Source organism: Globicephala melas, chromosome 2, assembly GCF_963455315.2.
Source record: "Globicephala melas chromosome 2, mGloMel1.2, whole genome shotgun sequence".
Classification (NCBI taxonomy): Eukaryota; Metazoa; Chordata; class Mammalia; order Artiodactyla; family Delphinidae; genus Globicephala; species Globicephala melas.
In genome coordinates, this window is record NC_083315.2 from 66,430,857 (window position 1) to 66,444,343 (window position 13,487).

At 37.8% G+C, this 13,487-nt stretch overlaps 1 protein-coding gene across 2 annotated transcripts in view; it reads right to left on the bottom strand.

The window, feature by feature from the left end:
* MAP2K5 (mitogen-activated protein kinase kinase 5) overlaps window positions 1-13,487 on the bottom strand; it is a 263,415-nt gene that overhangs the window by 152,074 nt on the left and 97,854 nt on the right. For both annotated transcript variants that reach the window (XM_030875161.3, XM_060294075.2), the window contains exons 12-13: window positions 6,766-6,827; window positions 1,075-1,123 (exon numbers count right to left, since the gene is read on the bottom strand). In XM_030875161.3, the coding sequence (XP_030731021.1) occupies window positions 1,075-1,123; window positions 6,766-6,827 (111 nt within the window). The remainder of the gene's footprint in view (window positions 1-1,074; window positions 1,124-6,765; window positions 6,828-13,487) is intronic.

A 13,487-nucleotide genomic window follows, 5' to 3' on the forward strand; every position in this document is an offset into this window, starting at 1 on the left:
TGGAGGAGAAAATGCTCCATTTTTTCTCACCCACCAGATGTATTCACATGCTTATTTATTCCCAGGAAGAATAATACACACTCAGTTCACTCTCCCTACATCTACATGTGTACCAACTATACACTCTAGAAATAGAGTGGACTGGCTTTAAAGAAAAACTTGGTTTATGATTCCACTTAATCAGCATAAAAACCTTCAAGAACTGAATTGAAAGTTTTGCTTGTCAAAATCTACATACCCTTTTCAAAAGAGGAAGGAAGATTTAAGCACAAATTTGGAATCACTAGGATATTAAAACCACCACAACAAAAAATAACCCTTAGTGACAGATGTGATACTACAATTGAAGACATCAGTTGTTTTCTCTCTCTCATACCTTATACCTTAAAAAAAAAAACACAAAACTTTCCTTTCATCACATCTGTGTATGTTGTTGCATTCTCCAAATGTGCATAAAGCTAGGCTGAGCAGACGTGTAAAATTAAACAGTAGTTAGTAACATTAGGCCAACTTCCAAATGAATTCAGACATTTGGGGAATATTAAAAAATGCAAAGGGAGGTTCCTTTTGCAACATTCAACAGTTATCCGATTATTCTTCTCATGTGTTCTGTTAATAGACTAGGAGACTAATTGCTGATGCACTTACCAATCCCTTATTTAAAGTTTCACTTTCAAGGTATGTAAAGCAATCTCTTAAGCAACAATGCATGAGGATATTTGAAATGTTAATAAAAGGAAGGGTTGCAATTATATAGAAAGGGAAGGTTTTGCAATTAACTAGAGTTAAGAAAAATAAGATCCTGTCATTTCCAAATACTATGAAAAACACCGTTTTACACATGTTTGGTAAACATTATTCACAAAAATACAATACCAAGTTTATAATCTAAATCAGAGTAGTTAAGGAAGAAAAAATTTTTTAAGTAACATTTATAAAGCAGCCATCTTACTGACTACCAAATATATCGCCTGGCTTAAATATTAGATCATTTATTCACTTTAAAAATCAAGGTATAGGGAGAGCTCCCCACCTTACCCCAAATTAAGTCAGAGCTTGTAAGCCAGTACATACCTCTATGTAAAATCTTTAAACTCCACAAATAAGTAAGGCCTTTAACGACCTAAATTGAGAAAGAGAAAACAGGACAATGATGGTTTTTATAAGGAACTTTCCACATTTAAACACATAATCGTATCAGCCGTAATTTCTTCCTTCCGAAGTCTGTTAACCAACACGCATTTATTGAACACCTCCCGTTTCTGTGTCAGGCGCTGTGGGGACACCGAATGTATAAGCTACAGGTTCCTTCCTTTAATGAGCTCACAGTGTTCTGAAGATAAGGTACGATGAATGAAAGAAATGGATATGTGTGCACATAATATGACCTGGAAGTCCACTGACGAAGTTCTCAGTGGTGGTGTGGGCAGAAAGGAGAGGGACAGGAAAAAGGAACAAAGATTTTCACTTATTCTCTATACTTCTGTACATGAAAAGAAAAATTTTTAAAGTCATGACATTTATGACCAAGGAGAGACATTTTTAAAAAACTTAACTAATGAGGGCAATGGGTGGACTAAAGGCTGCTTCCCCTGACAGCAGTCAGGAAGGCTTTACCAAAGTGCCAGGCCCTGAGTAACAGATTCAACTGATGTGAAGAAAAGCGAAAAAAGCATTCAAGCCAAGGTAAAAATATATGATCAGAGTGTTGGGGCAGTGCATTCTTCAAAAATGTCGAGGAAGACAAACACTGAGACACTGTTCTAGATTAACAGAGACTAAACAGACATGACAACTAAATGCAACGTATAATCCAAGACTGGATGCTGGACTAGAAAATTTTTTTCTTTTGGTCTATAAAGAGTATTATTGGACAACTGGCAAAATCTGAATAAGGACTGTTGATTAGATAATAATGATGTATCAATGCTAATTTTCTAATTTTGATCCATATACAGTGATGATGTAAGAGAATGTCCTTGTTCTTAGGAAATACACACCTGGAGTAATTAGGAGTAAAGGGTCATGATATTTGCAAATAATTCTCAAATGCTTCAGGAAAAAAATCTGTACATATATATTTAATCAAATGTGGTTAATTGTTAACAATTGGGAAATCTGGGTGAAGCATCTTTGGGAATTCTTAGTATTACTCTCACCAGTTTTCTGGAAGGTTAAAATAATTTCAAAATAAAAAGTTTCCCCCCAAATATTTTAAATGATTTTAGGGTAGGAAACAACAAAGTATATCAAGAGGATGATCCTCACAAGCCAGTCTGACTGATGCAAGTATGTGTGGAATCATGTAGACAATACTGAACGGGCAAGTAAAAGAAATAAAATGAGAAAATACAAACATCTGAGTTAGAGTTTAGATTTTTTTAATTTAACAGACTGAGTTAAGAGTAATTCGTCGAATAAGGTACTGAAGAGAAGATGTTTCCAAGACCCTAAGTACGTGGGTTATAAGTGCTACCTTCTGTGTGGGAAAGTTAATCATCAAAAGCTTTAAAAATCTTTATATAGAAATAGCTGTAAAAGGAGATGCATATGTCTTTATTCACACCCACTGACCCTGTAATGCACACGAGTGTGAACTTACCAATTTCAAGGTTGACTATTCATAATTAGGTATCAGATACAATGAACACACCACTATTATTAAAAATTTACTGGGGGGCTTCCCTGGTGGCGCAGTGGTTGAGAGTCCGCCTGCCGATGCAGGAGACACGGGTTCGTGACCCGGTCCGGGAGGATCCCACGTGCCGCGGAGCGGCTGGGCCCGTGGGCCATGGCCGCTGGGCCCGCATGTCTGGAGCCTGTGCTCCGCAACGGGAGAGGCCACAACAGTGAGAGGCCCGCGTACCACAGGGAAAAAAAAAAATTTACTGTAAGAATTTTAAAGTACCCATCATTATAGAAATTTTTAGGTGAGTCAGGAATATAAGAAAAAGAAAAACTACCATTATGAGAAGTAACCGAGTAATTTACATACCTTGAGAAAGATGAAAAGAGGGTTGGAGCTAAATATGCAAGGATTTTAGTTGATCAAAAAAGACCAAGGGCAATAATAAAAATAGAAATGCCAAGGGAAAAACCCGATTTCCAAATACTAAAGGTCTAGAAGAAGATAAAATCCATACCAACTAATGCTGAGCAGAAGTTAACGTATTTTAATTGTTCTCACTGAGTGGAATGTACTCCTGAAAAATTTGCTAACGCATTATAATCAATTCTGTGATATATTTTTCTATTTTAAGAGAACGGAATACATATCTATAGCAAATGATTTCTTCCAGAATTCAGACTAAGTGGCATTACAATAAAACACATGTACTCTGAACAGTAAGATAGTAAAAAAAGAAAATATGAAAATAGGAATAACACAGAAGGAAGAAACAGGACAAAAATATTCCCTTAAATGCTTATAAAAATAACATCAATAATAAAAACAATTTTTTCTTTGAGTAGTAGGACAACATCATCTTATTTAGCTGGAAGTAATCACCCTCTGAGCTCTGGAAATAGGGTTAAAGTTCTCAACTTATAAGTTGCGTATTTTAAAGCTCTCCCATTAAAGATAACTCACCACTGAAAATTAGTCCCACAGAAAATGAATAATCAGAAAACACACAGGGGAAGGCAATCCACCATATTCAGATTATCAGGCAGAGAAAAAGTAAAACAAATACTGATTTTATGATACTTGCTAAATTTATAAGTTTTGTTGGACATTCAAAAAGAAAATATTATTCTTCCAACTTTATCAAAATAGACTACATTTTCCTTTAGAAGAAGAATAAATGCATGGGGAGCTAGAAATCTGTCCCTTGAAAATCTAGAGGGTATTATTGGTATTCAGTAAACTAGGTTTCACAACGACTTGACAAAGCCTTGACACTAAAAGTACTTATATCTGCTGTCAGTCACTCACTCCTTGACATGTCAAGTGCACAGCCTTTCAGGGACAACTTCAATCAACATTAGCACTCAAAATACAGTACACAGTGTCACTGCTTCAGAAATGAGAGGAAAAATAAAATGTGTTAGATGGCAGGGAAAGGGAGAAAGGCATTCCTCTTTATAGGAGACCAGATTCCAGTGGAAAGTAATAAAAATCACTGAGCAAGGTGTAAGGCTGAAATCAACCAGTTTATATGGATTTCTTTTTCTGGGAAAATATTCTCTTGCCATACATCCATCAAGAGAAAATTTGAACAACATATCATAAAGGCTGACAGGGGTCTATCCTGTAATGAATGTTGGATCTGTGGACCTGTATAGCATGCCAGACTATTAGAACCTGGAAAATAAAGTTACTTGGGGGAGGAAGAGATGCCTAGATGTGGTTCTAAGACATGAAAAGAATCTGAAGCAGTTGTATGTGTTACGCCAGTATTCTCTCATTCATACTTCTCTTTTTTACTTTTAAACCTCATTCTCCCTTTCATTTCTTCCTCTTCTTTTTTCTCATTTTCTTAGGAAACCAGATTGAAAGAGCATGGGGCCTGGAGTCAAACTGCCCTGGGTTCTAATTATTACTGACTAGCTACATGATATCTCTAGGCAAGCTGTTTAACTTTTCTACATCTCATCTTGCACTTGTATAAAATATGTACAATCATCTATAGAGTTACTGTGAAGGGTAAATGACATAATATTTGTACATAAAACATTTATCGATGATTTTCATAAAGAAGTACTCAATATACACCTATTTCCCTCCTCTCTCCTGATTCTGTTCCTTCTGACTTGGCAAAAGAACCCATGTGCTTCCTTGGTCTCCCTGAGGGAACTCAAGGGAATGATGTTGATGCTGTCTTCAGAACACTAGAGGAGTGACGGTCAAGGATACTGGGAACCCAATCAGGCTGTGAGAACATTTACTTTACAAATCATGTCCTACAAACCATCAATTTGCTAGTCTTATTTTGATTGGTAGAACCCTTCCACTGGTGTTTGTTAGCTGCAAGAAAAGGAGTAACCAACTTTGTAGTCTACTAAAATTTCATTAAAAAAACACACTTTGGAAGTATTATACAAGCTTAGGCCCTAGCAGAGTTTATAAAATGTGGCAGATGAAGAGTAAAATTATCAAAAGCATTTTTTTTTTTTTACTCCGGCCACAGGCAATTTTCATTACTATGACCTGATACGCCATAAAAGCTGGTGAAACTGGACACATTTTAGAAAAAAAAAACAAAAACAGCCTCATGTTTTAAAATGTAAGGGTTAAATACAAATAATGCTTTGGCTAGCACTTATTTCAAATGCCTTTCACTAAAATCACTGTCATATTTTCAGTTAGGTAAGCCCTGCACTGGATTTTTTTTTTTTTTTTTTTTTTTTGCTGACTCCATTCACTTCACAGGCTTCCCACTCCAGTAGAATTGAAAAGACCGATGGCCTTGTGTGGCTGCCCTACACAAGAGGGCGGCAAGATTTATGAAATCCAGGAAGAACAAGCTTCTCTACTGAAGAAGGCAGATTCCTATTTTAGCCAAGTTTGATAGATAACTGCGTATAGAACTCATATACTTTTTGCTTTTTCAACTGGTATTCCTCCTTTTTTGCCCTTTAATATACATGTTTTTAAACTTTAGAGCTAAGAAATGCCAAAAGCCACAAAGCATTCATTCCCCCCTGAGATTAAAAGAGGAAATGAAACATTTTTATTTTCATCTAAAATAGTGCTTTAAGTAGTCAAATTTCATACTCATCTACCTAAACATGTAGATTAGAAGCTACTTAGCAGCAATAGCATCAGGAAAGAAAGTTCTCATCACCCTGGGCAGTTCTCACTAATAATTAGAAAGAAAAAAGGAAAGCTGTGAATTACAATGAACTAAGACTAAATAAGTGTCCAAGCTGGATTAAAGGATCTGTGTTGTCAGTTTGATGTATAATGAATGTGAAAATCAGCCATTTAATTAAATGGTACATGGTATAACCACTTTGTTCTGCACTAAACTGCTTAAGTTATCAGAGCGCCTTTAGTTTAGCAACTGTTTACTATTACACCACCCACGACTTCTCTTAGACACTGTTTAGCCTATGTTATTCCGAATTTGAAATCTGGAGTTTATATAGTAATGTTAATTTAGTTGATATAGTTCATCGGTTTAAATTGGTGAATATAGAAAAGAGGAAATCACAAAGGTATAAATTCTAGATATACGTGGTGAAAAAATTAAAAACCAAGTACATAAAAAGTCTGCAAAAATCTTTAAGACTAAAGTACTATTTTCTTATAGATGGTTTTATTTTAATAATTCAGGCTTTAAAAGTATTTTCTAATCATATGCCTATAACTACAAAATGTCCCTAAAACAGCTTTCTTTCCAAAGAACGTGGAAATTTTACTGGTTAACAAGAGTAGAAAGGTCCCTGCAAATACATGAAACGAGAACAGGTCAGAATATGCAGGAAATTCCCTGGCAGTCCAGTGGTTAGGACCTGACCCTTTCACTGACAGGGCCCAGGTTCGATCCCTGGTCAGGGAACTAAGATCCTGCAAGCCACACGGCGTGGCCAAAAAAAAAGAATATCCATAAGCCTGAAAACTGTCATGTGTCTATGTTATTATTGTAGGTTGGTCTATGAAAAGAAGAAAGGACAAAAATGATGAGAGTTAAGAAGGCCCTGGCAGTCAGCATGGATTGAAGAAAAAGAAAAAAAAAAAAATCCTGAGGATATAAAGAGAATAATGTTTGACTATAGAGATTAAATCACCCAAATTTCATAGAGTTGAAGCCATATACTCACCGCCACTGCAATTCTTCCAAGGACATGCTCTGGAATTTTTCTATATACATCCAAAGATCCCCCTGTAGAAACAAACATGTTGTGTTACAACAAATGAAACTACTAGAAAAGTGCACTGGGCGCCTCCTCCTCTGTGGATCCATTGTGAGACTTCTTTTTCTCTACTGACATCATGCATTGGATGTCTAGGGTAAAATTAGCTTTTTAGTCCAGTTTTATCAATATTTATGACATAATCATACTTCCAGATGAAGCATAACTAGATACTTTCATTTTATTCTCAAGTGTATAATCATACACATGTAAAAACTGAAGGAAAGTAGTGAAGGACAGGCTAAGAATCTGTACTTTATGTAAACTTAAATACATACGCAAAACTAAAGGTCAATAGGACAATCATATCTAGGCATCTAGCTTGTGTTAACAGTTTTCTCAAAGGTAAACCAGGACCCTATCTTAGAATTTTCATATTAACCAAACAAAAGCTGGTACGTATGAAATTCAAAATACACATAAAAACTAATGAAGTAAAATAGTTATGTTAACATCTATCTAAATGAATGTTACCCTTCAAATTAGGTACCATGACAAGCAATCAACATATTCCAAAGATACTATCTTAGAACAAAATGGTTTTTTTCTTTTTTGGAGATTCTCTTTGATATAATTTTGAAAACCACTTTATGAGGTTAAAAAAACCTCCTTATGTCGTAACATTTTTTCACTAAAATGGTATTCACTAACATCCTTCACCTTTACCAAATTCAGCTTTTGGTGGTTTCCAAAAAACAAAATCAATAGATTGTGAACATGATAAAGGCAGGGGTCATGTTGTTTGATTTTAATTTTCATCAACCTAGAAATCAGCACAACTAACAGAGAGTACATATTCAATAAATATCTGTCAGATGAATAAGTAAATAAATGTAAATCGCCATGAATTTTACCAGCTAGGTTAAGTTGCTCTGAAAACAGTTTCAAAAGAAGGGACTGCAAACCATCTGCAGCAACAATAACATCATTAAAATAATGGCATAACTTTCCCAGGAAACTATTTCAAAGGAACCAGTATTCATTTGGAAGTATAAATTTGAGTATGCTTGTTAAATTTTTAATCTTATACAAGTAGTACAAGAATTTCAGGAAGATATGCAAAGAATCACTACTTTACTCATATTAATGATATGATTATATGAGAACTATTTTAACCACATGTAATAACCTTTCTTTGAGTCAAGGTGAGGTGCACAGTCTTTCAGTTCCATAAAGGAATTATCCAATATATTTGAGAAACAATTTTTGTTTCTATCAGAGGCTAAAAATTCATATTTAACAATTTTACCACTGGATGCTTTATAAGTATGCCTCGTAAGATGTTAACATGGAGCATATTATCCTTTTCAAATGCAGTTAAGTCTATTTTGCAAATATAAATATTTTTATGTCAAGTTTTCCTAAAGCTGAACAGAGAAAAAATTATTTTTCCCTGTAAAAAATATTACATCAATATATATTCCATATATATAAAGATACTGGCTTTGTATTTATCTTGTTTAAAGCAGGAAAATGATCACTTCTTTCATTAACTTTGGCTTGTAGTTTCCAGATTCTGAAAAGAAGCTAGAAAACCACAGTGTTAGTAAACCTTATGCTTTGGTTCTGGGTGCTACCCGGAAGAGAATGAACAAAAGACACTTCTGCAATGAGGTGAGCCATCTTTATTTACTAAAATGGCATTTTTATTATAGATGCAAGAAAAGTGAAAACACGGTAGAAAAAACATTTCATGTTCTCATCGATCTTTCAGATGAATTGGCAGTTGCAAGGATGAACAGTCTCAAGAAGATCAAGCTTTACATGTTGGTATTTGGAATCCTCATTAATGGAGTTTAGTGGGCCAGTCCCTTATGAAGTGAACAGCTTGAGTGGCTCAAAACCAGGAGGTGCAAATCTATTCACATACACTACTAAGAGGTGCTAAGAGAAGATTTATTTTTACATAGGATATAAATCAGGGCTTAATTAGCTAAACGGATAGTAGTCAACGAGATAAATCAAAAAACCAAAGATTACATTACCTCCATTTTTAGTGGAACAAGCCAAAAAAGAATCCCATTTTGAGGTAATTCACTGATTTTTCTAAATATCTACTTAATCTCAGTTATATCCCACTCTCCTTAGCTATCCATATGGGTAAATCTTTACATAGCTGGCTTTGTGTCATCACAGATTCATCCTGTCCTTGACATAATCATTAGAGAGAGATACTGTCAGAGGCAAAAAAAAATTGTGGCAGATCCACTTAGAATCAATAGTTCCTACTAAGCCGGATGAGTTCTCATGCAATTAAAATAACTCTTACCAGCCTAAAAATGGCAGAAGGTTTTCAGTTGAATTTTTACTGAGTTTTACTATCATTTCTATCCTATAGGCCTAGGCAATCTTTAGACTCATCAAATCATCAAACATTAGTGCTGGAGGGACCTTAAAGATCAGCCCAATGACTTTATTTGACAGAGGAGGGAAACTGAGTCCAGAGAGGTGGGTGTTCTAGTCACAGCCATGAGTCCGTTGATGCCAGAACTCAGAAAAGATCTGAACCTTTGAACTGCAAAGATCTAAAAGGTTTCTCCATAACATCACATAGCTTGAGAATCACATGTGAACTTTCTAGTCTCACTGCAATGTGATATTGCTATATGACACATACTCAGAGAGACAGTTTAATCTTTGCTGAGGCATTGGTATTCAAGGCATATAGATACTCGTTTATCTGTTGAATGGTTGCTTTGAACCTTCTCCTCATGATTCCAAGGTCACTGGTTTACTCTCTGTGACCTGTCACTTCCTCAGGTTCCCTGGCCTCAGATCATCCCTAGCCAGTCATTTCCTTGCATGCCACTATCCACCACGGGAACCGGGAGGAAGAGTGCTAACAGAGTAGCAAAAAATCCATGTCAACTGCCAAGCAACTACACACTTCTGTTGATGAACTGGGGCTATCATCTTCATGAAATTAAGCCAAAAGAACTCATGGGGGGGCTTCCCTGGTGGCACAGTGGTTGAGAGTCCGCCTGCCGATGCAGGGGAAACGGGTTCGTGCCCCAGTCTGGGAGGATCCCACATGCCGCAGAGCGGCTGGGCCCGTGAGCCATGGCCGCTGAGCCTGCGCGTCCGGAGCCTGTGCTCCACAACAGTGAGAAGCCCGCGTACCGCAAAAAAAAAAAAAAAAAAGAACTCATGGGGTAAGGTCTGTGTTTATCCTAATACAGGGCTACAACACAAAGTAGTGTCTTGCATGTGGGATAAACAGATAAGTAGTAAATGAACAAGTAACATTAGTTTCATATTCATCCCAACATTTTCCTTAAAATGATCATGATTATTATTAATACTAACAAAATTGAAATCTGGAGCCACAGGCAAAAATTTCAGAAACTCTCTTAGTCTCTTCCAGTTGAAAAAAATAAAGAGCCGTTTCTTTCTTTGCAACATGGGTTTTGGGGGAAACAACTTATTCCCATGATGGTAATCCAAATACATGTACACAGATTCTGAGATGCTATATTTGGGTATTTCTGAGTGAATTTAATTTTGACTTAATGAGAAGGCCTATCAAATCACTCCCCTACTTGAAACCTTCCAACACATCCTAACAAATTCAGACTGAAACATAAATTCCTCACCATGACCTACAAGGCCTACACAATCTAGCTTCTGCCTATTTCTCTGGCCTCCTGTCTGGCCCCAGGTCCTCTCATCACTACTCTCAAGTCACCATGGCCTTCTTGTGGGGCCTGATTACACCAAGCTTGCTTCCCACCTTAGAGCATTTATACTTGATCCTCTGGCCTTGAAGATCTTCCCCATGACCTTCCCTGAGCTGGCTCACTGACATTAAAGTCTCTGCTAAAATGCCACTCCCACAAAGAAGCCATCCCTTGGACCTAGAGACTGTCATACAGAGTGAAGTAAGTCAGAAAGAGAAAAACAAATATCGCATATTAACACGCATATGTGGAATCTAGAAAAACGGTACAGATGAACTAGTCTGCAAGGCAGAAATAGAGACACAGATGAAGAGAACAAAGATATGGACACCAAGGGGGGAAAGTGGGGGTGGGGGTGAGGGTGGCGGTGGTGGGATGAACTGGGAGATTGGGAATGACATATATACACTAATATGTATAAAATAGGTAACTAATAAGAACCTGCTGTATAATAAATAAATAAATAAAATTTTTTTAGTTAAAAAAAAAAAGAAGCCATCCCTGACCGTCCTGTATAGCAGCAGTCCCCAAACTTTTTGGCACCAGGGACCGGTTTTGTGGAAGACAATTTTTCCACGGACGGTGGGGTGTGGGGATGGTTCAGGCAGTAATGTGAGCAATGGGGAGCGGCAGATGAAGCTTTGCTTGCTCGCCTGCTGCTCACCTCCTGCTGTGAGGCCCGGTTCCTGACAGGCTGCAGACCAGCACTGGTCAATAGCCCAGAGGTTGGGGACCCCTGCAATATAGCACCTCCTCTCCTTATTAGTCATCATCTACCCTGCTTTAGGTTCTAACTAGACTTATCCCTCTCTGAGAGTGTACTGTATGTTTATTGTCTCCCCTTCTAGAATTTAAGCCCCATACCAACAGGGATTAAGTCTTGTTCACTGTTGTCCCCCAAGTTTAGAACAGTGTCTGAAAGAAAGTGCTCAATTACTACTTGGAAATAAACAACTAATATAAGATTAAAATAAATAATGGGAATTTACACTAACAGAACAGAACTAGGGTTGAGACAAAGCTGTCAAGAAGTTTAATTGAGATAGGAAGGGGAGAGAAGGAATGATAGAGGATGGCACATAGTTTTTGGTCCATGTATTTTTGAGGAATATTTTGTTTATTACAGAGAGAATGAAGGTCCAAAAGAGAGAGGGTGGTTAATGGAGAAACTCCACCAAGGGGATGCACACGTAAAGGGACTGACCTTAAACAGCTTTTCATGTGAGAGGTGGATCAGGTGTGTGCAGTTGTTACTAAGCTATAGGTGGAAAAGCAAGGAATTATGAGAGCTCATACCTGATAGTCTATGTTGTCTCTAAATGAGAAAGAGATAGGTAAAATCTGGGGGAGGGTAATAAAGTTTTACAGGAGCTGATGTGGGAAATAGCAGAGAAGATGGGAATGGCAGAACAAAACTTAAGAAGTAGGAAATTTTAGTGTTCAGGGACCAGTTAGGGTGGAGTGAAGGGAAGCTGCCAACAGCAGTAGGAGAAGGGCTTCAGGCAGCTCAAGTCAAGAGAGTGAGGAGTCTCAAAAAAAGAGGTTAAACAGGTTATAAAGTGAATATTTTAAGATAAGGACTTAAAGTATTAAAATGTAACTAAAAGGTGACATCACTAAAAACAGCAGGGTAAGGTCCTCTGAAAATTCTCTCCTCCACAAAAGCAATGAAAAAACATACAAAAATTGTCAGAATCAACTTGTTCACAACTCCTGAAATTAGCCAAAGGATTGTAGCAACCCCAAAATTGTTTATTCAGGACAACGCTTGAATCTTGGTAAGAACAGCAAGTTTTGTGGCATTTTAACTTGCCCTATTCCCACTGCCTGATCTCCAGCTTCAGTGCAGCCTTGAAAACCAGCAGCCTGCCATCACAGTAAACTCCAGCAGCCTGATAGCCACTGCACAGGCAGAACTGATTTGGTGCTCCTTCATATCCACATTCTCATAAAAGTTTCACTTCTGACCTGCTTGGGGGTTCCCTGGAAGACCCCACTTGCAATGCTGTCTTTACTTACACCTTATACAAAAAACCTTTTCCTTAGGGGCATTTATTGAAAACAATTAGAAGCAATCAATTAACTCTGTAACTTATTGAGGTGGCGGATAACAGTTTAGGTAAACAATAGGCTAACCAAAAGTCTTAAAAGGAAAAGCTGGGGAATGAGAAGTCAATAGAGGCTTTGAGGGACTTCCCTGGTGGTGCAGTGGTTAAGAGTCTGCCTGCCAATGCAGGGGACACGGGTTCGAGCCCTGGTCTGGGAAGATCCCACATGCCGTGGAGCAACTAAGCCTATGCGCCACGGCGACTGAGCCTGCTCTCTAGAACCGCAAGCCACAACTACAGAGCCTCAGTGCCACAACTCCTGAAGCCCACACGCCTAGAGCCCGTGCTTCAACAGAAGCTACCGCAAGGAGAAGCTGTGCACTGCAACAAAGAGTAGTCCCCGCTCGCCACAACTAGAGAAAGCCAGTGCGCGGTAACGAAGACCCAACACAGCCAAAAATAAATAAATAAATAAATAGATTTATTGGAAAAAGAGAAAATGGAGGCTTTGAAAAGCTGCAACATATTCTTGGGAATCTAGGATATATGCATGCACAAGGCCATGTGCATGCTCAGGAGGGCCTGGAGGAGGCTTTCAGCAGTCACCTTGGGCTGAACATGAGGCTCAGCACAAGCAGGAAGCAAAGACTAAGGCACAGTTATCAACTGGTGGGAGAGTACTAGACTTATCCCTCTCTGAGAGTGGGAGAGTACTGAAGGTGTGCCCCAACACACTCAGAACCCTTCAGCAAAGACTGGGAGACTTATTAGCCCCAGGCATTTAAGGAAATCTCTGCCTAATCATTAGCTGACCAGTAAGCTAACTGAAAGAGGCTTCAGTGGCTACACACTGGAGACAGAAACACTACAGAATAGTTTAGAAGTCACTAAACAAACATATCCA